At 38.1% G+C, this 27,896-nt stretch overlaps 1 protein-coding gene across 1 annotated transcript; it reads right to left on the bottom strand.

Moving 5' to 3' along the window:
• Positions 1–13: 13 nt before the first annotated feature.
• USP14 (ubiquitin specific peptidase 14) lies at positions 14–27,878 on the bottom strand. Its single transcript, XM_084888121.1, has 16 exons — positions 27,524–27,878; positions 23,664–23,809; positions 20,451–20,483; positions 18,803–18,907; positions 17,524–17,627; positions 15,878–15,936; positions 14,820–14,950; positions 13,614–13,694; positions 12,732–12,817; positions 11,972–12,086; positions 7,365–7,430; positions 7,117–7,209; positions 5,754–5,882; positions 2,329–2,389; positions 1,848–1,955; positions 14–747 (listed from the first exon to the last, which is right to left on the bottom strand). Exons 1-16 carry the CDS (start codon positions 27,537–27,539, stop codon positions 596–598), a joined length of 1,485 nt encoding a protein of 494 aa, XP_084744247.1. The 5' UTR covers positions 27,540–27,878; the 3' UTR covers positions 14–595.
• Between the last annotated feature and the right edge of the window lie 18 nt (positions 27,879–27,896).

Raw genomic sequence — 27,896 nt, 5'->3', positions numbered from 1 at the left:
AATAAATGTATAATCAAATGTACTATTGATCACAATTTATTTTAAAGTCATGAAAAGCCAGCAACAATCAGGCTGGACAAATACTTGATTGTACCCATGTTTCCATGGGCTATGTGGACAGCAGCACTGAGAGCGCAAGGAGAGCAATACTTCCTTCCCATCTTCCTGGCAAAATTTGTTAGCTAAGGCAAAGGAAATTACCTGTGGTTTGAACCATGCAAGAACAAAAAATAACAGAAATAGGTGTGCAATCAACATTTCATTGCTGAATATTGAGCTGAAAAAGGCAGGGAAAATTATCACAGAAGATAATGGTTGAAAGGCATCTCAACTCAGAATTTTAGAAAACTAATGCAAGAATAAGCTTTTTAAAAATTTCTTCCTGTCACCTTTATACAGAGCAGCACAGTCCAAAGGCAATTTTCTCTTTTCTGCAATATTTTACGTTGACAGACAGGGTGGTCTGCTTCTGCCCTTTGTTCCATATGAGGGAAAACAAAACCACTTACATATCTTCCTCTAAAGCTCTGGATTATAGAAATGATCAACAGATAACATTTATTTCACACCTAAGCATAAATAGCTAAAAGGAAGATTACTGTTCACTTTCCTCTTCCATTATTTCAACTCTGCGAGGCCCATATAGTAAAACATAAGCTATATGCCAGTCTCCACCACCAGAAAGCCGCAAGATATCTTCTGGCGTCACAGTGCTGACCTTATCATCATCAAACTTAATCCATTCATCTAAAGAACGAGAGAGGAAAATGAAATTAAAATCATTCACAATTTCTTCAGTTCCATTTCAAAAAGGTATTTTACGCCCAGCGGTATTCCATCTGCCATAGCAACAATTCTCAAAGCACGACCCAGGGACTACTCAGGTTCAAAACCATTTCAGAAGTTCCCTGAAGGCTACAACTATTGTAACACTACTACAGCATTAAGTACCTTTCCCCCCTCATTCTCTCAAGCGTACTTTAGAACTTTCCTAAGGATACACAATGTGTGATAAAGCAAAAGACAATGCAGAAATAATTAGGGGAATCTAGCTGTCTCCTATTAAAGACATAAAAATGTAAATCAAGCCGAAACCGGTTTGGATCAGGGGATAGAGCATCGGCTTGTAGACTCAAAGGTCCCAGGTTCGATTCGATCAAGGGCATGCACCTTAGTTGCGGACACATCCCCAGTGGGAGGTGTGCAGGAGGAAGCTGATTAATGTTTCTCTCTCATCGATGTTTCTAACTCTCCCTCACCCTTCTCCTCTGTAAAAACTCAATAAAATATATTTTTATAAAAAATGTAAATCAATACCATTTCTTGTAATTTTTTTTTTGGGGGGGAAATTATGATTTTTATTTTTTAAATATTTATGTAATAGGTTTATTACTGTCAGTTTTGAATAAATTAATTTATTTCTCAGTTTTAATTTCTATTATAGTAAATAAGAAACATAATCCTCATAAACAAAAACTCTTTGGGCCGAAACCAGTTTGGTTCAAAGGATAGAGCATCGGCCTGCGGACAGAAAGGTCCCAGGTTTGATTCCGGTCAAGGGCATGTACGTGATTGCGGGCACATCCCCAGAAGGGGGTGTGCAAGAGGCAGCTGATCGATGATTCTCTCTCATCAATGTTTCTAACTCTCTATCCCTCTCTCTTCCTCTCTGTAAAAAAAAAAGTCAATAAAATACATTTTTTTTAAAAAAGCTCTTTGGGAAGGTTCTCAATAAGTAAGAGTGTAAAGGGATTCTAAAATTGAAAACTTTGAGAACCAATTATAAAACTTATATTAAACTATTAAAATAGTATATAACAATTGAAAAAAAAAAAAAGGATATTTACCTTCTTTTCTTTTCACCCATGATACATAATGACCTGAAGAGCTAGACCTTCCCTGATGTGTTAACACTGCTTGTAAATCATAGTATCCACAATTATTGGAGCCAATGTCTAAAGGAAGATATAAATTCAGTAATATTAGACAAACAGACATGTGCTTCCTAAAACCAAATAACAAGAACTATGTTTTGAAGTTTAGCACTACTATTAGAATCGAGTAAGCTACTACTGTCCAAATTAAGGCTTCATGAAAGATGTTTTAGAAGTTTATGCTAAAAAGAGTGATTTTTACTGTGTGTCATATTGAGATAAATTATACTTCAAGAACCCTGACTTTTTTTAAAAGCATAACTAAAAAAACAAAGAAGTTATGTGACTAGACAGTAATTTTACCTTAAAACACACGCGCGCACACACACACGCACACACACACACGCACACACACACATACACATCACCTCAATTGAAATGAATATTCACTTACCATCAGCAAAAGAAAAGGGTTCATACTTAACGTCCTTCTGAGGACTACTCTTTTTGTCACTCTAAAGGGGAAAAAAATTGTTTAATTTTAAACCATGAAATCTGAAATAAAACTTGCTTTCTCAATGAGAGTACATGTTTCCCCAGTATCTGAAAGGAGCGTTTCTATGAAAATTTTTAAAAGCCAAACTGGCATATAGAAAGCGAAGAGTATATCCTGCTTTCAGAAAGTTCACATTATTCCACTTTACTTTTACAAAAAGCAGAAGACCTACATGAGTATGGTAATGGCTTTTTTCATAAAAGCAAAATTCCTCTTCCGATTTCTTCCAGTTGGCTAAAATGGTAGATTTTTCATAAAAGTGAAGTGACGTAACGAGAACTTTCAGAAAGTGATGAATACCTATATTCATTTCCACAAATATTTACTGTCCACTTATATTCGATTTGTTTTCAACTGACCCACACAACTCAAACCAGCACTGTTCAGGGTCAACTGGTGGTTGGGAATGGGTACGCAGAGGACCAACTGAAGTTGCACATGCATTTTTTACTATACCCCTAACCTCCACACTGGTTCAAGAGTCCAATGTATATAATGTAATACCTACAGCAACCCCAAAAAAAGCAATGCAAAGAAATATCTTTAAATATGTTATCCATAAATCAATCTAGAATTCTAAAAAAATGTTTAGTCCCTGTCCAGTGTGGCTCAGTTGGTTAGGAGTCAACCAATAAGTTGCTGGTTCGATTCCCAATCAAGGCACATGCCTGGGTTGTGGGCTCAATAACCGGTAGGCGGGTATGCAGGAGGCAGCTGATCCATGCTTTTCTCTCTCTCTCTCTCTCTCTCTCTTTCCCCCCCGCTTCCTCTCTAAAAATCAATTTAAAATCTTAAAAAGAAAATGTTCATGTAATCTATAGGAAGACAAAAAATGAAATACTGAAGATAATATAGATTTAAACACTAACGTATCAATAATTACATAAATGTAAATTATTGTACATAAAAGAGGTTAACAAACTAGATTAAAAAATGATCCAACTATACACGATCAATAAGATCTATAAGAAACTCTCTTCAAATATAACAGTATGGGAAATTTTAAAGTAAAAGAATGAAAACAAATGTATCATGAAAACAGTAACATAAAGAAAGCAGCAGTAGCAATATTAATCAGATAAAGTAGAGTTCGGATTAAAAAACAACAGGGACAGAGAGGAATACTGCATAATGAAAGGTTCACTCCACCAAATGTCAAAAAATCCTAAATGTATACGCACCGAATAATGGCGCTATAAAACATGCAAAGTGAAAGCTGACAAAATTGAATAGGGAAACACACAATTGCACAGTTGAGGTCTTCACCACTCCACAGTCAACAACTGATAGAATTAGACAGAAAAATAGCCAGGTTACAGAAAACTGCAACACCACCATTAACCAAATGGATCTATCTAACCAGGAACTATAGAACACTTCTCAACAACAGAATGCACATTCCTTTCAAGTGTACAAACTGGATCACATCATGAAGCATCTAATGCAAACCTCAACAAATTTTTAAAAACTTAATTAGCATAAGTATGTTCTTCCCTACAATGGAGTCAAACTAGAATCTATAACAGCAGAAAATATTTCTAACATCTAGAAAGTCAACAAGATACTTCTAAATAATTCAAGATCAAAGAGAAGTCTCAGGGAAATACATGAAAAAAAAAATACAAGGAATCGAATGAAAATGAGAATACAATATAATGAAATTTGTAGGATATAGTGAAAGCACTTCTTTTCTCTATTTTCTAACATAAGCATTTAGGGCAACAAATTAAGCTCCCCTAAATTAAGACTAAGAGCAAAAATAAATACAAAACAAGCAGAAAAAAGGAGTTTAAGAGTAGAAATTCATTGAATTAGGCCAAGAAAAAAATAATAGAGAAAAATAACACAAAGATCTTTCAAAGAAGAGGGAGAGAGAGGTAAAAACATAAAAACATCAATGATGAGAGAATCATTAACTGGCTGCCTCCAGCATACCCCATACTGGGATCAAGCCCACAACCCGGCCATGTGCCCTAACTAGGAATTGAACTGTGACTTCCTTCAGTGTGGCTGGGTGATTGAAGTCGACACACAACCACCAAGCCATACCGGCTGGGTAAATTTAAAATTTCACATATGATAATATCACTAAAAATCTTTATTAACAGGAAATACCTTTTTCATTTAAAAGTAAATCCAGTATATAGTAATGCAGGTATATTTTATATAAATCCAAAATAACATAATCTGTTAAATATGAAGTTGATATGGTTATAATTTTAGCAGTTACTAGCATATCAACAGTAGATAGTTTTCTCAGTGGGCATAAATAAGTCAATATTTTATACCACCATTTCCACACACAAAAATGAAGATACAGAGATAATTCCATGCCTCTCAGGAAAATAATAAAATACATTGAAAATCTAGGCCAAGTTTTTCTATATATGCTTTGAGGAGATATACAGAAAAGAAGCATAAGCTGCAGTTTATAGGAGGAAAAAAAATAAGCTTACTTTACATATAAAATTCTAATATGCAAATAGACCGAAGAGCAGAACCACCAAACTGGTCGATATGACATGCGCTGGCCACCAGGGGGAGGGTGTGTGTGCGTGTGAATCTTGGCAGGCATCAGCAGCAGGTGGCAGAGAGGGGAACATGTGGGCGCTGGCCGCGGTGGGATGGTGGAGCAGGTGAGCGGGGGCACCAGACCAAGACGGGGCACCAGTCACTGTAATTAGGGCGAACCTCTGAAGGGTCCTGAAAACTCTTTACTCCTATGGAACCACAGTCCTACCTGGTGCTAGTGCCTGCTTCTAGAGCCAGCCCCTCGCACCTCTGGCCCCAATTGCCCCTCAGGGCTTCTCCACCTCCCCCTGCTCCTGAGGGGCGATCAGAGCAGCAGCTGCCACTCACACCTGCTGACGGTGCCAGCCCTGGTTGCACCCATTGCTGGCACAGGTCCCAATCGCTCCACACCATCAGCGGGTGCAAGTGGGACAGGCAGCAGCAGCAGCAGAGCCACTGGCAGACAAGGGACTTGGGGGCTGCTGAAGGAGGGGTCCAGCAGGGGCACGAAGGATGTGCCAAGACTCACCCCTGTGCCAACTGCAGCCTCATGGCCCACAATTCTTTAAAGATGCACAAATTTGTGCACTGGACCCAACATTCTACTATAAAGAACACTTTACCATAACTGAAGTTCTTTGTCATATGCTAAAATACACCTAAAACTTTAAAGGCTTACATCAATATATGTGGGATTTGTATAGGAGCTAAATATATTTCTACAATAAATCCATTTCTACAATAAATAACAATACAAAGTAATTGTTGAAGATTAAAATATTGAGATTAAAAAATCAGCAATAAGAACCTACTGTCTTTGTCTGCTGATTCACTTTTTTATCTTCTAGATCCTTGAATTTTGATCGAAAAGAGATCATTTTCTCTTGGAGTTCTGGTGTACATAGTTCATACACATCCAACATAAGAGGAAATTTAACATCCTGTATACAAATCAAAGAGGACAAATGTGTAGACAGACTTAACAAGGTAGTTATTTAAAATATCTATCATACTTTTAAAGTACTGCTTTCGTAATTCAAATAAAGTTGAAAATAAAACCTGTAAAAACTGCTTAGAAATCTTTTCAGTTGAAAACATCTAGTGCTTATTTTCATTTTCAATCTGGTAGTAACTTCAAGGTAAGACAAATTTTAAATTTTTTTCCATTAAACATTTTAACCCATGAAACTGACCACATAGGAGCTACCAAATTTCATATAACAAGGAAGCATTTTAGAAATACTAAACCAGTTGTTGTGAAAATAATGGAGACCATCAGAGGAGTCAATTTACAAATGGGGTCACTTCTGTCTATAATTTGAAATACAATTTCACATACAAACAATAGTGATATAGTTCAGCAACTAATATCAGCATATGAAGTGAACACTAGTAGATACTTCAACTATAGTCAACCTTCTAAAATATATTTGAAAATGTATTATAAATTTCAGCTCAACAGGCTAGACCAGGAACTCTGGATATATAGCAGAACTACAGTTCAATGAAATAGCTACTTCAGAAGGCTGGCTTCTACATCGACAGATTGCAATGTAAGTACTCTTTGGGCACCAATAATTTAACATTCTCTTCACCTGAAAGAAAGGAATGCCCAGAACAGAGTGCAGTGTGTTCTACTGTATCTCAGCCCAACCCCAGCCCTAAAGCTACAAGGATAAGGATCTTTGATCTAGTACAGTGTTTCTAGGACATCAAAATTATCTAGAAATCTTTTTTAAAATGTACTGCCTCAGGTCCCACTTAATCAGAATAAGGGGGGTGGAAAAAGCCAGACATGTATATGATTTAAAATAAAGAGAACGACAGGCCCTCACCAGTTTGGCTCAGTGGATAGAGCATCGGCCAACATCCCACTGGGAGGAGTGCAGGAGGCAGCTGATCGATGTTTCTCTCTCATCAATGTTTTTAAGTATCCCTCCCCCTTCCTCTCTGTAAAAAATCAATAAAATACATTTAAAAGAGAGAGAGAGAACAATAGGTAATTCCAATGCATATCTTGGTTAAAAACCACTTGTCTAATACTAATAACTTCCCTATTTATGTTTTAAAGAAAATTTAACTATCCCTAAAGTACTAAAGAAACCTACTATAATTTATGAATTACCTTTATAAGTTAGGAATTGCCTTCAAAAAATAACTTTTTGTTAGACTAACCTTAAGAACTTTAGCATTCACAGATTCCTTCTCTTTATAAAAAAATCGAACCATCTGAATAGTCAAGTAAGCAGGTAGCCGGCTGATCTTGGACTGAGAAGAAAAAATAGACAGAAATCATTTTACATGAATATGCCACTCAAGTTTTTAGTTTGTTGGTTTGGTAAAAACAAAGAATGAGCAACAGTAATTAACTGGAAAACTCTTAACAAAATGGAATTCTATTTCAAAAGGAATGAACAACTTACAGATTTAATGTACAAAGCATTTCTTTGTAATGTTGGAGACTGTTTAGTGATTTCTTCCTGAAGTCGCTGAAAAAGAACATAACAGAGGACCAAACATTAGTTTTTGTTGTTGTTGTTTTAAATATATTTTATTGATTTTTTTTACAGAGAAAAAGGGAAAGGGATAAAGGGTTAGAAACATCGATCAGCTGCCTCCTGTAGGAGGGGATCCACTGGAGATGTGCCTGCAACCAAGGTACATGCCCTTGACTGGAATCAAACCTGGGACCCTTCAGTCCGCAGGTCGACGCTCTATCCATTGAGCCAAACCAGTTAGGGCCAAACATTAGTTTTTGTTTTTGTGTGTTTTTTAAGTATATTTTATTGATTTTTTTTTTTTACAGAGAAGAAGGGAAAGGAATAGAGAGTTAGAAACATCAATGATGCCGAAACCGATTTGGCTCAGTGGATAGAGCGTCAGTCTACGGACTGAAGGGTCCCGGGTTCTATTCCGATCAAGGGCATGTACCTTGGTTGCGGGCACATCCCCAGTAGGGGGTGTGCAAGAGGCAGCTGATTGATGATTCTCTCTCATAGATGTTTCTAACTATCCCTCTCTCTTCCTCTCTGTAAAAAAACAATAAAATGTTTTTTAAAAAAATTAAAAAAAGAAAAAAGAAACAGCAAATGAGAGAAACGATGATTCAGCTGCCTCCTGCACTCCCTACTGGGGATGTGCCCACAAACCAAGGTACATTCCCTTGACCAGAATCAAACCTGAGACCCTTCAGTCTGCAGGCCGATGCTCTATCCACTGAGCCAAACCGGTTAGGCCAAATGTTAGTTTTAAAAAATTATTTTTTCCACAATATTGAATCACACTTTTAATTCTTTAATAGACAATGGGAAGATGTTTATTTTTAGATATGGTTTAGTTCTTAAAAGGCATCAGACAGCATCAAAAGATTTATACTTGTGTGAACTCATTGAAATATAAAACATAATGTTTAAATTTTAAATTATAACCAGCCGAAACCAGTTTGGCTCAATGGATAGAGCGTCTGCCTGTGGACTGAAGGGTCCCAGGTTGGATTCCAGTCGGGGGCATGTGCCTTGGTTGCGGGCACGTCCCCAGTGGGTGTGCAGGAGGCGGTTGATCGATGTTTTTAACTCTCTATCCCTTTTCCTTCCTCTCTGTAAAAAATCAATAACATATTTTTTTAAAAAAGAAAAAAAAATTACCAAATGTTATTCAGATTCTGAGAGTCTATATGCATTTTACATAGTCTTTTATGGCATTCCTCTACTTATGGTTTCAAAGCAACCCTGTTCTTTTGTGGGAATGTGGGAAAGCCCTTGACCAATATGCATATCTTAATGGTCATATCTACTCCTCAGTGCCTGTGTGACAATGGGTCAGGTAGTTATCCCCGCTAGGTATTACTTTTAAATGGTAGTAACAGTACCTATGTGATTCTGTCTCATCATTGTTATTTCTCTCTCTCCCTCTCCCTTCCTCTCTGAAGTCAATAAAAAAATACTAAAAAGTTAGCACTAAAAGGGGGAATAAATGGTGATAAAAGGAGGACTCGTGGTGTTGAACACACAATACAATTCACTGATGATATATTCAAGAACTGTACGTATAAAACCTATATAATTTTTTTTAACCAACTAGTAGCCCGATGCACTAATTTGTGCATACTGAAAGGAAATTAGAAGAAATATTTTAATATCGCTATTCGCCTCTTTCTATAAGTGTCAACCAAATTCACAATTGACAATGACAGATGGAAACACACACGTGCAAGAGCTTTTATGTATCGCACAGCAAGAGCTTCATATGTATCACACAAGTGCAAGTCAACAGCCTTTTATAGATATAGAATAAACTTGCTTAATGAGACCTGCTTTCTGATTTAGTTAACTTTTTAAAGCCCAGTGAAGCACCCCAACTTCTCTTTCATATAATCCTCAGCAACACAGCAGTAAATATCAACACGAAGCAGACTGTTATTGTAGATCACGCAATGAGAACAAAGGGTAAAATGTTTAACTGCTGCAGTGTTTGACTATATTCTGCATAATGAGAAAACCTGAAGTCATTTTCAAGGTCCACATTTTTTACTTCTTTTAAGTTGGGTCAACTTTCTAAGCTTTCTAAATCTGTTTTCTGGCTAATGAATGTTTCCACCTGACTATAAAGCAAGTTGTGCTCATGGGCTGAAGAAACTTCAAGAAGGCTAGTCGCTAGAGAGAGTAAGTCCGACTAGATAGAAAATGTCACCCCCAATAAGTTCATTTTAAAAAGTAAAATGAGCCCTAGCTGGTTTGGTTCAGTAAATGGAGCGTTGACCTGTGGACTGAAGGGTCTCGGGTTGGATTCCAGTCAAGGGCACATGCACAGATTGCGGGCTCCAACCCCAGTGGAGATCAATGATTCTCTCTCATCATTGATGTTGCTGTCTCTCTCTCCCTCTCCCTTCCTCTCTGAAATCAATAAAAACAAATATTTTTTTAAAATATAGTAAAATGAAATCGGGGGAAAAATAACACTACTGTATTCTACTTTGAGAACATAAATATATAAGAAATCACAGAGTTATAACAATTTACTGTTACTGTTTACTTTAAGCATGTTACACTTATTTATTTTTGCCAAAACTGGTTTGGCTCAGTGGATAGAGCATCAGCCTGCGGACTGAAGGGTCCCAGGTTCGATTCCAGTCAAGGGCACGTACCTTTGGTTGCAGGCACATCCCCAGTAGGGGGCGTGCAGGAGGAAGCTGATTGATCTTCCTAACTCTCTCTCTCCCTTCCTCTCTGTAAAAAATGAATAAAATATATACATTTTTTTAAAGAAAAAAAAAATTTTAAGTTTGATTTTTAAAAATTACTAATCATGCCCAGCTGGTGTGGCTTGCTGATTGAATGCTGACCTATGAACTAGAAGGCCATTGTTCAATTCCTAGTCAGGACACATGCATGAGTTCTGGACTCAATCAACCAATAGGGGGCATTCAGAAGGCAGCCAATCAATGATTCTCTTATCACTGATGTTTTATCCCTCTCTCCCTCTCCATTCCTCTCTCTAAAATCAATTCAAAAAACATGCTAGTGACATTACAAAAATTATCACTGCAGAGTAGCTTCTGAACATTTAATCAAGTTTATTCAGAAACCAAAAGGTAATGAAATGTGAGGCCAAATTACTTAAGTGATAAAAACAATCTAACACATTAAAACAATCCAATAATCAGAACAAATGATCTAAAAATTACAATAACGTAAAATTTCATGCATACCTATTTTTCAAGAGAGCATAGCTATTGCCATGTTAGTCATCAGAAAATAAGCTATACCTATTATCAATACACTATCATCTAGAAGTTTCAAATATATTTTCAAATATATTTCGTTTTTATAGAATTTCATAAAACTATAAAGAAAAGATCATCCTGGAGAATCCCTGACATTCTATTCTAAACTCTCCAATTAATACTTATACTGCATGTTTTGAAGCCCTGAAACTTGTACATTATAAGTTGTTTAGGACTCTTGGTGGTTAGCTAGTATTTGTAATGCTTTTAAAACTAACTTCTCTTAAAAGCCATTATGCCTCACAACTCTCCTCCCAATACCTGAGAGCAAAGAATATCACTATTTATCTATCTACTTATGTCTAAATTTACTAAGCCTCCCCCTAACCCATTTTATCCCAAACTATAAATGGGAGTTCCCTGACAACAAATTATCTTGTTTATCAAGATACCTACCCCAATTCACTACCTAGCCTTTAAAAAAATGTGCATATTCTCCAAATCACATCAAATTAACAGTTGGCAGGCAAACCATTATATTTTATCCATCTGCATATTGTAGTGCATTCCTTAGTATGGCACTGGGTAAAGAATACTAAGTTCTTGTATCTAGGATCTGTCACAAACCAAATTAAGTCACTTAAATTCTACGACCTCACCTGTAAAACTAGTGCAAAGGCAGAATGATTCTAAGTCCTGATCTGCATAGTACAATTCCAGTTTATACTTCATAATTTTTAAATACCCTCATTACTATACCCTCAGAGCCTCCTGCAAGCCTTTGGTTCCATTTTTGCCAACCAATCAAAACATAACCTTGTTTTATATTTCTGTATAATGATATCGTACTTAACATACACTGTTAATCATTAACATGGAATTCAGTCACAACTACACTAAAACTCATCCCTGAATGAAACTTACCTAAGAAACTTAATTTTCTCCTCAAGGTATGTCACAGCCCTCTTGCACTTAAAACATGAGACAGCACTTCAGCACTATGTTTGCAGGCCATTTTAAATAACAAAATCAATAAGCACAAAAATGCAAAACATGTGGCTAAAAAATGATTGCAAAGACACTTGTTTATAGTGAGCTGAAATGAAAAGTCAGAGCATCAGCTTTCTGGACCTCAGCTGGTACAGTGTATGTTTCAGGCAATTCAAAATTTTTGCCACACTAAGCATGTCTTCAAATGACCGTGAAAACACCACAAGTATTGATGTTGGGTCAAAAATAAATTTTAGCGAGTAGGTGCATTTGCAAATGCAGAATTCATAAATAATGATCAATTCCAATTGTTCTTACCAATTTCAGTCCTGTAAAAAGATACTTGACTTCTTGATTGATAAAACAACTAAGCTGAAGCTGATTTTCTTTTCCTTTAGTGACTTCTTCTTCTTCAGATTCTGTGCATCTCATGCTGTGCAAAGTAAGATAAGGAAAATGGCTAATGCTATTAAAATTAATAGCACCATTCATTAGCATTTAAAACATTTTGGTCTTCCAATAGAGATTTATTTCAACATACTTTAAATGTTTATTCGCTTACCAACAATATTGAGTAATGAATGTAAGAAAAGGATAAACATTAAAGAAACCTAAGTTGCTATTTACATGGTCTTAAAATGGTCTTAACCAAAAGATACATAAGAGAAATATCTTTTAAGTTTCTACCCATCAGCTAGAAAATAATACTTCCCTAAATTCATGTTTTATGAATTGGTTCAATCTCATGTATATAACTGGTACACTCTATTCCATACAATTAAAATTTCTCTGAGGCAAATTAATAAAGTTGACTATGTTAAAGATGTTTGTAAGAAAAAATAATGAATATCCTTAAAGTACATACACTTCTCTAACCTTTAAGATCACTTCAGTGGGTATACGTCTCCAAATTTCATATTTCCATGACATGTTTTAAACATAAAAACCTCTAAAGAATTTTCCTTCCTCACCACCGCCCCCCCATCACTCCAATCAGCCAACGTATTTATAGCAATTCATTTCATACGCTTCTAGGAAATTCTGAGTAGTTTATATATATCTTGGCTCATAAGGATACGTAGTTTCAAACTCAACTCCAAAGTATTGGTCAATTAAACTTTTCTTTTTAGATGGTGTCACTGCTGATGCAGATGAAGAATCTGTCTGCAAAAATTAAAAACGTGTTTATTAATATATGTTACCTTCCACAAAATCCAGTTTAGTAATACAAATGTAAGTTGGTTTTTGTTTTGTTTTTTGTTTTGTTTTTAAAATATATTTTATTGATTTTTTTACAGAGAGGGATAGAAAGTTAGAAACATGAATGAGAGAGAAACATCGATCAGCTGCCTCCTGCACACTCCTAACTGGGGATGTGCCGCAACCAAGGTATATACCCCTGATTGGAATAAAACCTGGGACCTTTCAGTCCACAGGCCGACGCTCTATCCACTAAGCCAAACCAGTTAGGCCCAAATGTAAGTTTCTTAAAATGCAATCCTTTCTCCATAATCCTTCTACTGCTCAAAAAATATTACCAAAAAACTACAGATGCACAATATCAATTAATTAAATTTAATACAATGCATTGAATTCAAGTGTCAAATGCAAACTTCCAAATTCCAACTACAGATTGACCATCTAAAGTATTCAAGTACATATCCATCCATTCAGATGAATTTATTTTAAGCCTTTATATGAACTTACTGCATTTTACATTTTACATAAGGTAGGGGTGAACCAAGGTACAATGAAGATCTGTAATCACAAATATATTTAAACTAGAGGCCCTGCTTGCACAAAATCGTGTGCGAGTCGCTTGCTTCGCGTGCCTCAGCTGGCCACCCAGCCCTCCGCCACTCGTAGCTCTCTGCCCCTAGTAGCTCTCTGCAGTGAGTAGCTCACTCCCCACCCCGCCCTTACAGTGTCACGACCACAGGCATTTTATGGTATAGATTACCTCTTTTACAGAATCATCCTCTATGGCTTCCAATTTCTGTTGCAATACTCGCATCATTTGTATCCAACATTCATTAGCATCCTGTAATTTTTAAAATGAATAGTAAGTAATCTTGGCTGAGACAGTGCTTGGTCTATAGAATCCTCCCAAAATAATTCGTGTTCTTAGAGAAGAAGAAAGTACTTTTTTCTTTAGAAATGTTAAGCCAAAGATCAAATATTTTATGATCTTCAAAACAAAAATTCCAAAATAGTTTTTTTTTTTTTTAGTCATTCAAAACATGTTGACTGACTTCCTAATTATGCTAAACATTGTTCTAGACACTAGGAATACATAGCAGTAAATAAAATAAAAATCAAATGGGAAACACAGATAAAAAATATATATAACATTTATTCAAGTTCAAAGAAGAGTTATAAAGGGGGGAGCAAGTAATACAGGAGCAAAAATTGATTGATGCGAGGAAAGTGTGCTATTTCAATAGAATAGTCAAAGAAAGTCTCTCTGATGCCTTGACATTTGAGTCATGAGACGTGAAGATAAGGAGGAAAGTCATCACTGAGAGTCAAAGGGAACAAGAGCTAAGGCCCTGCAGAACAAGGATACATGGAGGGTTCAAAAATTAGCAAGAAAGCCCTGTCAGTGTGGCTCAGTGGTTGAGCATTAACCCATGAACCGAAGTCACAGTTGAACTCCTGGTCAGGGCATATCATGGGTTATAGGCTCAATCCCCAGTAGGGGGCATGCAGGAGTCAGCCAATCAATGATTCTCTCTCATCATTGATATTTCTCTCTCTCTCTCTCTGAAATCAATTAAAACATATTAAAAAAAATAGCAAGGAAATCAGTATCTGGAGAAAAGCAAGGAAGACAGTGGCATCTGATGAGTTCAAAAAGGTAGCCACAGGCTAGGGTTATTTAGGATTTAGCTTATTTAGGGATAGAAAATCACTAGTAAGTACTGAACATGGGGCCAACATAATCTTATTTACATTTTAAAAGGCCTCTGGAGACTATATAAACATTGCAAAGAAACAAAAACAGAGCAAGAGGATCAGTTAACAGAATATTGCATCATGCCAGGCAAGACATAATAGAACTAGATGACGTATATTTGTATTTCCAAATATATTCCAATAAGTGTAAGTGTAGGAAACCTAAGATTTACCTTTATAAAATGAAAACCAAGAACCTTGACTTGATTACCTGTTGAAGATACTGTCCTTGTTCGCCCTTCTCTGCAAACTGTGGAAAAGCCATATGCAAAAACTGCAGTAGAATAATAGGTGGAATACTAGAAGACGTTTTATCCATGGAATCAAACAAATCTCTAAGAGCTTAAAAACAAAGCAACAGTACCTTAGTAAAGGTGGCATATTTAACACATGCTACTATAAATTAAATTTCAATTGTTATAGACAAAAAAATGCTTAATAATTTATGTACATTTAAAATTCCTTTTGCAATTATTCAATCCCTAATAAGAAATAAAATCTTAATGAACTCACCAGAATTTATACTGCAATCACTAGCTATAAACAACTTCTGAGCCCTGCCCCTCTCTCCTTTCCAGCTGCTGTTTTCCCAAAAAAAGCAGGGTATATATTAATTCAATACAAATACGTGTAACTTCTGTCTAGAGATCAAACAGGTATAATGTTACTGTTCTGCCTCTATGCTGTTATCAAGCCATCAGGTCTTCAATCCTAACTCACTTCCCTTTACTTGGTCCCCATCTACTAAACTCCTGAATATTGAAATCCCAATCACTAGGCACCATCAGCGGATGAGAGCAGCAGCTGCCCGCCCTGGTCATCCCTGAGGGCTTCTGCACCTCCACCTGCTCCTGAAGGGCGATCGGGGCAGCAGCTGCTGGTTGTACCTGCTGCTGGCGCCAGCCCCAATCACTTTGCACCATCAGCAGGTGCAATTGGTGAAGGCAGGAGTGAGCTTCTGGCAGACAGGGGACAGGGGGACCGCAGTGGGAGGGGCCGAGCAGGGGTGCGGAGGACGGGCCAAGACCTGCCCCCTGTGCCTGCCACAATCTCAAGGCCCACAATTCCTTTCAAGATGCACGAATTCATGCACTAGGCCCTAGTTTGGATAATAAAATAAATCCCCAGATGTTTACAGTAAGTGGACCGATTTTAATGAGGTAATGTTTTAGAAAACAATTTTATAAATTGAAAGGCACAAACTGTAAGTAAAAACATTTATTGGATATTATACTCTCTCTTGAAAGTATGTATTTTTAAGATACTGACCTGCAGTAATATATTGTGCTGAAGCCATTTCCCCTGAAGCTCTCAAGGCACCAGCATACCTACAGACATTAAGGCAGAAATAGATAATTAGTATTCAATTCATTCTCAAACTCAAATGAGAAGAAACCCATTAAAAGGACTTATGACACTCAACTGCAAGTTTCTCAGATTTGATCCCACCCTTCTATTTTCATCTCTCTGGTTTTGTTCCTTTAAACCTTGGCAAAAAAGGTGTTCCAAGAAAAAGAGAATTTAAATGAATAAATTCTTTCTTGCCCTAGCCGGTTTGGCTCGGTGGATAGAGCATCAGCCTGCAGACTGAAGGGTCCCAGGTTCGATTGCGGCCAAGGACTCAAGCCTGGGTTGCGGGATCAATCCCCAGTAGGAGGCGAGCAAGAGGCAGCTGATTAATAATTCTCATCATTGATGTTTCTATCTCTCTCTCTCTCTAACCCTCTCCCTTCATCTCTAAAATCAATAAAAATATTTTAATTTCCCCTTGTCTAACTCATCTATACCAAACGTTTTCTGAAAACAGTGTAAAACAAAAAGTATAAATTAACTGTCTGTTACAAAGAAAGTAAAATAAAACTTCAAAATAATGAAAAAAGACATTAAATCAAAAACATTAAATCAATTTGCCTATATTCAAAACTAAGTCATTTAAATTTCTAGTTAGTTTGCTTACCTATAAAATGAGCACTTTCTATGAAATAAAATGATTTCTAAATCTACTTTCAGCTCTACAATTCTGTTACAATATAGTAATACAAAAAAACTAGCTTTCCAAAAAAAATATTCAAACCACAGTATTTACTAATACAATATATTTTATGACAAAAGATTAGAAATGATCATTCAGGTAATATTCAAACATTAAGAGTAGGAGAGAGATTGAATATTCACTATAATCAAAACTATGCTTACATACTATATATCTACTAAAATGAAAATGAGTGATATCACCGAAGACAAGAATGTGGAGTTGCAGATGGGAAGGGTATAAGAAGGGATTGCTAATGAGTATGAGGTTTCTTTAGGGTGGGGAGGGTGGGGAATATTCTGAAATTAGAAGTATTGATTGTGCACAACCTTGTGAATATAATTAAGACAATTCTCTCCACGCAAAGCTACAGCCAGCCTGGCCCAGCCTCCGACCCCTCTGGCCTTCTCTGGCCACTTCAAGCCCTGCCCTCATTCCCTCGAGTTGCCTTGGGCTGGTCCCTGCCTTCTCCAGGTGCCTCCCTGCTTCTGCCCCCTCTCCAGAGCAGCGTGGCTGCTCTGCCCTGTCATGGTGCCAGAGGAGAGCGGGGGGGGGGGGCCTCCCGCCTGCTGCGCTGTGCTTCCTCCCCGGCAGGTGGGCAGCGGGGCATTCTGAGTGCGAGCAGTGGGTGGTGAAGGACTGGTGAGGGGGTACTCCGGATCCACACACACACACACCCCGCCCCGGGATGTCCTTGCCTCCTCTGGGTACGTCCCAGCTTCCGCCCCGTCTCCAGAGCAATGCCCTGCCTCACACCCACAGACGGCATCCTGACCATTAGCGTATTAGCTCTTTATTTTTATGATATGCACATACAAACAAAACAACACTACACAAATGTGAACCTCTGTTACCTAAAAAAGACTTTTATTTTTTGTCTTACCTTTTAAGAGCATCTTTGAGTTCAGGCACAGAACGAATACACTGAACTGTAGCGTTCATGTAACAAGTGTTTCCCAGGTTTGTCAATCCACATGGTAACTCCATCTGATAAGAGAAATAATTTTTTATAAAGTGACATCCTATATAACAAAGAGATAATATGCAAATTGACCCTCACACCCTCACAAGATGACTGCCTACGACCAGGCTGATGGGGGTTAGTGAGGGATGATCAAACGACTAAACAAGCAGACTGCAGGGGCAACCAGGCCGGTGGGGCAGTTAGGGTGGGCAGCAAGAGGTGACCACGCAGGGGGAGGAAAGGGGCCCCGCATGCAGTTAGGGGTGACCAGGCAGGCGGGGGGAGGGGGTTCAGTTGGGGGCAATCAAGTTAGCAGGGGGGGCAGTTGGGAGCAACTAGGCCAGCAGGGAGGGGGCAGATGGGGGTGACCTGGCCGGCAGTGGGGACAATTAGGAGGAACCAGACTGGCAGGGGGGACAGTTTGGGGCAATCAGGCAGGCAGGCAGGTGAGCGATTAAGAGCCAATGATCCAGAATTGGAGAGGATCCCAGATTGGAGAGGATGCAGGCTGGGCTGAGGGCACCCCACACTCCCCCACCCCCCTCCCCTCACACGAATTTCATGCACCAGGCCTCTAGTAACATATATAAATCACTAAAGTACACACTTTAAAGCAAGTAAAATTTCCAACTTATACCAACGTATATCCCACTTTTACCCTAAAGTAACGTCTTATTTCCCCAACAAAAGTTTTTCCTTACATAATACTAATAGTTATTTTCTGTTTTAATTCCTTTCTTGAAAATTTTAAAAGGACAGGATAGTCATATCAATCCTGCCCCCCCTTCAGGCTTATCAGCGTGATAAAATACACTTAGAAATACTTACAAAAAAAAAAAGGAATGGGTTGTAAAACTAATAACAATATTTGACAAGTGTATGGTGATCACTTTCTAAACCAACATTGCATTTAAATTGAGAATAACTTGTATGTATTTTCAAAATGGAAGGTTTTAAGAATTTAAATGTCCCAGCATTTAAACTATTTAATCTAAGCCCGTTTCCGCATAAAGAGTAAACATTAAATAGTGCTACCTGCCAGACTTACATTTATTACAGATATTAATTGCCTTTATAATGAATACATCTTGATATTAAATATTAAATCTTCAAAGCATTCATGTGCTACTTTCTGAAAGGCACCTCAGTAACTGCACTTCTGAAAAGTAGTGGTTATATAAAATGTGGTTTGTCTTACAGCAGATGCTAACTGTTCTTCCGTCATATCTTCTACGAAGACAGTTTTAGCTGAGGGTTCTTCAGGAAGTGCGTCTGCTGATCCCATCATTAGCAGAGTTATTCCCTGTTTGACAGAGATACAAAGTAGATTAGCAGTTGTTAGGACTCCAGGTGGGAAGAGGAGTGACTTGAAGTAGATGTGCATTTCTTTCAGGGTAATGGAAATATCCTGAAATTAGACTGTGGAGAAGACTTCACAACTCTAGTAGATATACTAAAAACTACTGAGTTATCAAAAAAAAAAATTTTTAAGTACAAAATGTCTTCTTCAGGCCAGAGGTAGCCAGCTTATTGGCGAAGAGACACAAGGAAACTTTTTAGTGATGGAACTTCTGTAACTTGATTGTGGTGTGGGTTAAAGGACTATACAAAATTAACCAAATTCATCAAACTACACACTAAAAAAAGGTAAATATTGCTCTATAAAAATTATAAATCAATAAAGCTAAAGGAAAAAATACTGTCATAAAGTTGAGAATGTTTACATACTACAGAGAAGGGAATTCTTTAAATGATCGTTAACATTTAATGGTACAATTTCTTCCCATAACAAATAAATTAAGCCTGATAAAATTTTTTTCTATAAGTATCTATTATGTAACTGTAACAATTGTTTACAGTTGAATAAGAATATTGAGAACATTTAAAACTCCATTACTGGAAAACATCAAACCAAACACATAAGTTCAAGATACTCAATTTTAGAATTCCACACATTAACCTAACTGAAAACTTATATTCAATACATATGTAACAATTTATACAACAGAAGACCAATAAAGACACTGTCACCCTGAATCTCATAATTCCCTGAAATGTGAACAAAATTTTACTCAATATCTTACTGGAAGGTATTAACACATGAAACAAAGAAAAAGGTACAGAGGTTTAAAAACAATAACAACAGAGTGGAGGTTTAACAAAAAAATAAGATAAAAATAAAAAATGTTTACATTAGGATTAAAATTAGTAAATTAATAAGGTCAATGAACTCATAGTTCAATGAATTCACTATTTTCAACGGCTAAGAAACATTTAAGTTCCATGAATCTAACAAAAAAACATGCAAAATCTCTCTGCTGAAATGAAAAACTATAGTTCAGCTAAGAGAATAATATAAAGACTTAAATAAATGAAGAATTAGACCATATTTAAGGATTTTAATACTCAATACTATTATGATATGCATTCTCCCCAAATTGAACTAGTAATTCAATGTAATCTCAAACAAAATTCCAGGAGTCCATTTGAAATTGACAGACTTCTCTAAAATTACACAAAAAATTCAAAGGAGCTATAACAGTCTCAAAGAAAAAGTTGGAGAACTTACACTATCTTATTTCCAGACTTATAAAGCTTTAGTAATCAGAATATGGCAGTGGTACAAGTTTAATCTAATATATATATGAAACAAGAGGCCAAAAACAAACATGCAATCAATTTTCAAGGAAGTTTCCAACACAAGTCAATGGGAAGAAGAAAGTATTTTCCACAGATGTTGCTGAAACAACTCATTGTACACATGGAAAAAAGGACATTTGGAATATATTTCAAAATAATAATTAGGAAATTACATTATAATAAAGTGTTCTTAGGATTACACTTACATTTTTTATTTTGATGTTTCCCCAATCATCATCCTGTTTTAAAGACAAATAAAAAACTTTTAATCAACCCTGTACAATCCGAGCATATTCTAATAATCAACTAATTATAAGCTACTCAAAATTTCTGTCAAATTTTAATTTAAATTATTGTAATCAAAGTATTTTTTAAAAACACATGCAATCCTAAAGATACTGTCTATTAACTGCTTAAACTACATAAGACATAATCTAAGACAGTAAACCTGGCAGCACCAAAAGTACTAAAAAACACCTGATTTGATGACAAATGAAAAATGCTAATTTCTGCATGTTCATTGCATGTTTGGAATCAGCAGATCCAATAACTACCTTAGGTGACAAGAATGAAGAGTACATGAATAAGGTCTACATAATTAGGGCAATTACAGAATTTATCATTCAAATCTGGAGACTCTTGATAAAATGCTATTAAAAATGGTTCCAGGAGAGTAAACAGGACCACCCAATGCAAAGTAACCCTTAATAATACTTGTTCTGTCCCATTTCACATCTATGAAACAATTAACCAATACTTTTACTTGAATATGTTCAATTAAATCAAAATTTTTTTCTTAATACCACGAGTGGTACACAGATATTTTGGCCTACTAAAGCCATGTATGCCCTTTTCTATACAGAATAAAGTCAGTGCTATATTACTCCATTTTTTTGAGGAAAGTACCAGGCACTCAATTTGTTTCCCTTTGTGGGAGTCACTAATTATCTCTCCGGACACCCTGCTTCAAAGTGGAACAATAACTTCCTAAAGACTCTCCTCCTCACCCGGCCTGGTGGGTCAGTGGTTGAGCATCGCCCTATGAACCAGGAGACCACAGTTCGACTCCTGGTTGAGGCACATGCCAAGGTTGCAGGATCAATTCCCAGTAAAGGCTGATCAATGATTCTTTCTCATCATTAATGATTATCTCTCTCTCCCTCTCCCTTCCTCTCTCTGAACTCAATACAAATACATTAATAAAATTTAAAAAAGACTTCTCAGTTTAAGGGCTACTACTGCTAATCATAAGTAACAATAACTGTGTATGCCCCCTAAGAGCACTTACTTACCCAAGGTCACAAGAGCTGGGAAATGAACCCAAATCTACCTGACTTGTACATCATATTTCCTTTTGGTTTCTTACTTAAAACTCTATAATGCTATTTTCTCATTTATAAAATATAGAAAATGCAATTATTTTCATCGTTTTTAAATACTATATACAGATGAGGACTTTTTTAAATAATAAAAGCCTGACACAAAGTATGTATTTAATAAGTGATAGTTATATAGTAGGCAATTTCATTTAATTAGCATTTTTCTATAATTCCCTATAGTACTACACCAGTTTAGACATGCCTTGTTTTACTACCTTTGCTTTATTGCACTTTGCAGTTATTATGATTTTTACAAGACCCTCCTCGAGTGAAAATTTGAAGGCTCAGAAAATTATCATTTTTTTAGCAATAAAGTATTTTTTAACTAAGTATGTACATTACTTTTCTAAACATAATGCTATTGCACACTTAATAGACTTCACTGCAGTGGTTTGGAACCAAACCAGCAATATCTCTGAGGGATGCCTGCACACAGCACAGCAGAAATTATCCTATATAATAAAAGGCAGATATGCAAATTGACCAAAGGGCAGAATGACCAGTCACTATGATGCACATTGATCACCAGGGGACAGATGCTCAATGCAGGAGCGGCCCCCGGGTTGTCAGTCCACTCCCCAGGGGGAGTGCAGCTCAGCCAGAAGCAGGCACATGGCTGGCAAGCACAGTGGTGGTGGCAGGAACCTCTCCTGCCTCCGCAGCGGCACTAAGGATATCTGACTGACAGCACTGAGAATGTCTGATGACGGCATCAGTCAGACATCCCCCGAGGGCTCCGTCAGGGAGAGGGCACAGGCTGGGCTGAGGGACCCCCTCGAGTGCACGAATTTTGTACACCAGGCCTCTAGTCAATGACTAAAAGTTCATACTGCACTTGGAGGGAAAATGATGTTTCTTCACCAACATCTGTTTTACTACCCAGTTAACAGGGTTAGCCAGCCCTTATCTCTATAGCTCTTTAGCATTCCATATCTAATTCTTGAAATATGTCTTTAAAGCTATATTTATACAGTATTATAAACAACAACGAAGAAAATACCTTCGCATCTTTTTTTGTGGTCCTTCATCAATGATTCTAGTAAGCTTGGACTCTTAACTGTATTCAATGTGATCATTCCAAGGGAAATTTAAAAAATTTAATTCTCTATTTTTTTTTTAACAAATTTTTTTTTTCTCCCACCTTCAGATAGGTGCTAGAAAGAAATAACTCTTAATAGACTGTCAAACTACAGCAGGAAGGCAGGGGAGGTTGGGGGGAGGGGCTGTCAGAGATCAATCGAAGGACTTATATGCATGCATATAAACATAATCAATGGATACAAGACACTGGGGTGGGGGGGACAGGTGAAGGCATATGCTGGGGCATAGGGAAGGCTGGGGGGAGGTCAAAGGGGGGAAAAAGGAGACACATATATTACTATTTGTAATACTTCAAACAATAAAAATAAATAAATAAGAAAGCAAGCAATAATTCTTAAGAGAATGAACTTCTTTTTTAATGGGTAGGATGCAAGAAAAGCAACAGGAAAAAATTAACGGTTTTCCAGTATTTCAAAACCAGGGCTTGACCTGACTCCCATGATCCACAGAGATATTCATTAATATAGTGCATTTGAAAATAAAAAATTTAGTGATGCTTTTATAATATAACGTTTGAAATGGCTACAGTGTTCCTCCTTACACTAACATGAATAAAATAGTTAATCCCTTACTACATACTCATCAAATAAAAAAACCTCATATGCTACATTCCACTAATTATATAATAATCCTATATAATAAAAGGTTAATATGCAAATCGACCAAATGGCAGAACGACTGTTCACTATGACGTGCATTGACCACAAGGGGGTGGGGGGAGTGCTGCTCAGCCAGAATCCAGGTGCAGCAGCAGTGGCAGCAACTAAGAATGTCCGACTGCTGACTTACAGCCATCAGTCAGACATCCCCTGAGGGCTCCTGGACTGTGAGAGGGCGAAGGACAGGCCTAGGGACCCCCTCCTGCCCCCGCCTCGAGTGCATGAATTTCTTGCACTGTGCCTCCAGTAGTATATAATGAAAATACGGACTAAATTTTACCTTCAATGTTCCTCCTTTCACCATAACTTTCTGTCTGGATGGCTGGACTCCAGTCAGTGCAAAAAGCTGAGCCTTGAACACCATTGGAGATTCATCAGTATTCAATTCTACACCTTCAAATTTCTCTTTTCCCCACTTCACAGTAACTGCAAACAAAACCATAATTTTTTGTTTTCATTTATAAAATAACAGGACTTTGAGAAGAAGGCTAGTTCTTGAAAGGCAAATGATGTCATTCATCTTTTTATGTTCATAATGCCTATACTAAATTAGAAGTGACATGAATGCAGTAGGGTCCTGAACAAAATTTAACTGGATCTAATCCAACTTCTCATTTGATAAATAAGAAAACCACAGTTAAGAGAATTTGGTTGACTTACTACTGTAAAAAAGACTACTTAGTAAATATTCTTAGTAAAGAATCCTGTATCAATAATTTCTACAAAATATGATCACACTGAAATATTTCCCAGAATAAGATTCACAGACTTCAAAATGTAATTAAGAAGTCATTAAAATCTACATATTGTTGGAATAGAGGAGAAGTAATTGGAGAGAAAAAAAATTGGGGAGATAAAAGCATATTTAAAACAAGTTAAGAAAAAAAGATTCTGAATTCTAAGAATTGAAAAGTGTGGTTCCTGGGACAAGATGGTCAAATATTATTAATTATATATTTCTTTAGTTGTATAAAGATATAATTAAATCAATAAAAAATATTGAAATCCTACTTCACAGCCATTCAAATATCCATTTAGAAAATAATGTGATGAAAATTGCTAATAAGACTATAAAATGGTGCAGGCATTGTGGGAAAACATATTGCAGTGCCTAACAAAATTAAACACAGAATTACCATATGATCCAGTAATTCTACTTCTAGGTGTACACCAAAAAGTATGTAAAGCAGGGACTGGAACTGGTATTTTATACCCAGCATTATGCACAATAGCCAAAAGATGGGAGCACCCTAAGTGTCCATCAACAGATAAATGGTGAACAAATATGGCATATATCCACAATGAATATTATCTGTAAAAAGTAATGAAATTCTTACACACGGTACAACATGGATAAATCTTGGAAACAATATATACGGTACTAAGCGAAACAAGGCAGACACAAAAGGACAATTATTGTATGATTCCAATTATGAGGTACTAGAGTAGTCAAATTCAGAAACAGAAAGTAGAATGGAGGAAATAGAAAAGGGAGCATATTGTTCAATGAAACAGTTTCAGTTTAGAAACATGAAAAAGTTTGGGAGGTGGTTAGTGATGATGATTACACAACAATGTGAATGTACTGAAAGCCAAAAACTGTACACTAAATGATTAAAATAGTACATTTTATGTTACATATACTTTATCATAAGAAAATTTCAATCAGCCAATAAAAAACTTTCAATTAGTCTAATAAAATAGCTAATTTTTGAAATATGTAAAAATAAATAAACTCAAGGATATAGTCTGTTTCCACTAAAAACTTTATACCTATTTAAAATGAGAATCTCACAACTATCAGCTGTCTGATTTCCAATTACTAAAATCAGAATATGAAAAACTGACCCTGACTCCAAATACCAATTCTTTCATCAGTTCAATTAATAGATTCAGCATTCACTCAATGATAAGCCCAGTAACAAGCATTAAAGACTCTATGAACTTATGTATAGTCTAACAATAGTGAAATGGAGAAGAGAAGGTTAAAATAACCTGTTTTGAATATTAGATTATGCTAGCAGCAGCAGGGAAATTAAAGAGGGTACAACTGTAGACATTGCGATAAGCTAAAAACATAATAGTACAAGCAAAATATAGGACTAAACCAAAACAATTTAGAAGAGGAACTATCCGAAATGTACACATGGGCAAGTTACTTAAACTTTTTTGCTAACCCATAAAGGAGAATTAGACCCGCATCTCAGGATTATGTTGCAGATTGAAACAGAGCCACATGTACAAAACACTAGCTTTGTACCAGGCACACAGGTGGTCACTGAGTTTTGTGGCATTGACCTTAACTATATAAAACTCTGGATACTTAATTTTCTACCAAAACTTATGAAATAGTACTTAAAATGTTCTCCTTTTAAAATAGGGCTTTTTGAAGAACCTGAAAATACAGATTCTCAATACAGAGATGTCAAAGGAAGAAACCTTACAAATCGACTTCAATTCTTCTATTTTGGAAAGAAGGGAAAGTTTGACAGAATATTTAAGAAGGAACTCAATTTTTAAAATCGACAGCTTGGTGAATATAGGCATATTTTTAGGGGAACAAGAGGGGCTGGTTTTAGCATAATGTGTATCTATGTGTGTGTTTAAGTATTAGCCTATGGTGGGATTTATCAACATTAGTGCTCTCTCAACTCTATACTGCATAAATGTATTTCAAGTGTGGTTCTACTGTTAATTTTATTGTGTCATTATTCTACTGCTAATAATTACAGAAATAGCTTGAGCAATCACTACTAAGCATTCAATCGAAGAACCTAGATCAAGAATCCACCTCAATGTAAAACATTACTTTCTTGTTCCCTGTCTTCCTTTTAAAATGCTGAATCTTCAATAAAGGAATTATGATAGTCAGGGTATGGCCAAAGAGTCACACACATCCACAGCAAACAACTGAAGCCACCATGTACATCTTAGCTGCCATCTTGAATCAGATTAGGAAACAGGAAGGTCCATTCATTAAAAATTTGATCACATTGCCGAAAACCGGTTTGGCTCGGTGGTAGAGCGTCTGTCTGCGGACTGAAGGGCCACAGGTTCGATTCCGGTCAAGGGCATGTACATTGGTTGCGGGCACATCCCCGGTGGGGGGTGTGCAGGAGGCAGCTGGTTGATGTTTCTCTTTCATCGACATTTCTAGCTCTATATCTCTCTCCCTTCCTCTCTGTAAAAAATCAATAAGATATATATATTTTTTTAAATTTGATCACTGGCCAATCCCTTTAGACTACCTACCATCAGACCAAAAAAAACCGACAAATGCCAATCAAAAGGAAATGATGCCCGCGTATAGGTGTCACCTATATACTCATCTACTTCCCAAAGCTAACACCTTGGCTCAGTGGACAGAGCATCAGCCTGCGAACTGAAGGGTCCCGGGTTCGATTCCGGTCAAGGGCATGTACCTTGGTTGCGGGCACATCCCCAGTAGGGGGTGTGCAGGAGGCAGCTGACCAATGATTCTCTCTCATCGATGTTTCTAACTCTCTATCTCTCTCTCTTCCTTTCTGTAAAACATCAATAATATATTTTAAAAAGAAAAACACACACACACACACACACTTTGGAACAAAACAGAAATTAGTACAAAAGAGGGGGAATTTTGCAACAATTCAACAAGAGGTAAGCGGAGGAAAACCCCATGAATGGAGAAGGCTAATTATCTTCCATCTCAGGTCCCTCCGGGGCGCCCCCTTCCCCCGCCACCGCCGAGGAGCACGAGGCAGTCCCCGGCACCCCGCCGGGCCCGGGGCCCAGGACACCCCTCCCCGGCCCCGCTCCCGGGCAGGGCAGCGGCAGGCACTATTCTGCAGAGTCACCGCTCCCCGAGCCGGCGCTCCGGCTCCCCGGCTCCACGCCCGCGCCCGCCGCACCCCCCGGGCGGCCCGGGCGGACAGCGCTCCCCCGCGTGGCAGGGCGGACGGGCATGGGGGGGGGGGAGAGGCCGCCCCCTCCACGCCGCGGCCACCCCGCCCACGCCGCGCGGCCCCTTCCCTTCCCGGCCCGGCCCGGCCGGCCCCTCCCCCGCCCGCGCTCAGCCCGGCGTCCGCCCCGCTGGCCGGGCCTCTGACAGACAGGCCCGGGGCGGGGGCACCGCGGGGCCGCAGGCGCGAGGGCGCTCACCGGAGTACAGCGGCATGGCGGGCTGCGGGGCGGCGGCGGCGCCGGGCGGCTGGCCTGGCGGCGGCGGCGAAGAGACAGGGACACGAAGAAGCGGTGGCAGCAGGCGAGAGGGCGGCGCGGGCTTGGCGGCGGCAGCTCGGGAGCGACGACAGCTTCATTCAAACCGGCCACTAGCGATGACGCAGCAACACGCAGTTCGCCCGCGGGGCCGGGGGCGGCAGGAGCCGGGCGGCGAGGCGGGGCCTGGCGGGCGGAGAGCCGGCGCGGGGGGAGGAGGCCGCGCGGGGCGGAGGCCGGCGGAGGGCGGGCGGGCGGGCGGGCGCGGCGCGGCGCGGCGCGTGGGCTCGCGGCCCCTGCGCCACTCAGCGGGGCG

This window comes from Pipistrellus hanaki (assembly GCF_964339955.1).
Source record: "Pipistrellus hanaki genome assembly, chromosome: 6".
NCBI lineage: Eukaryota > Metazoa > Chordata > Mammalia > Chiroptera > Vespertilionidae > Pipistrellus > Pipistrellus hanaki.
This window is presented reverse-complemented; position numbering and strand designations above follow the sequence as displayed.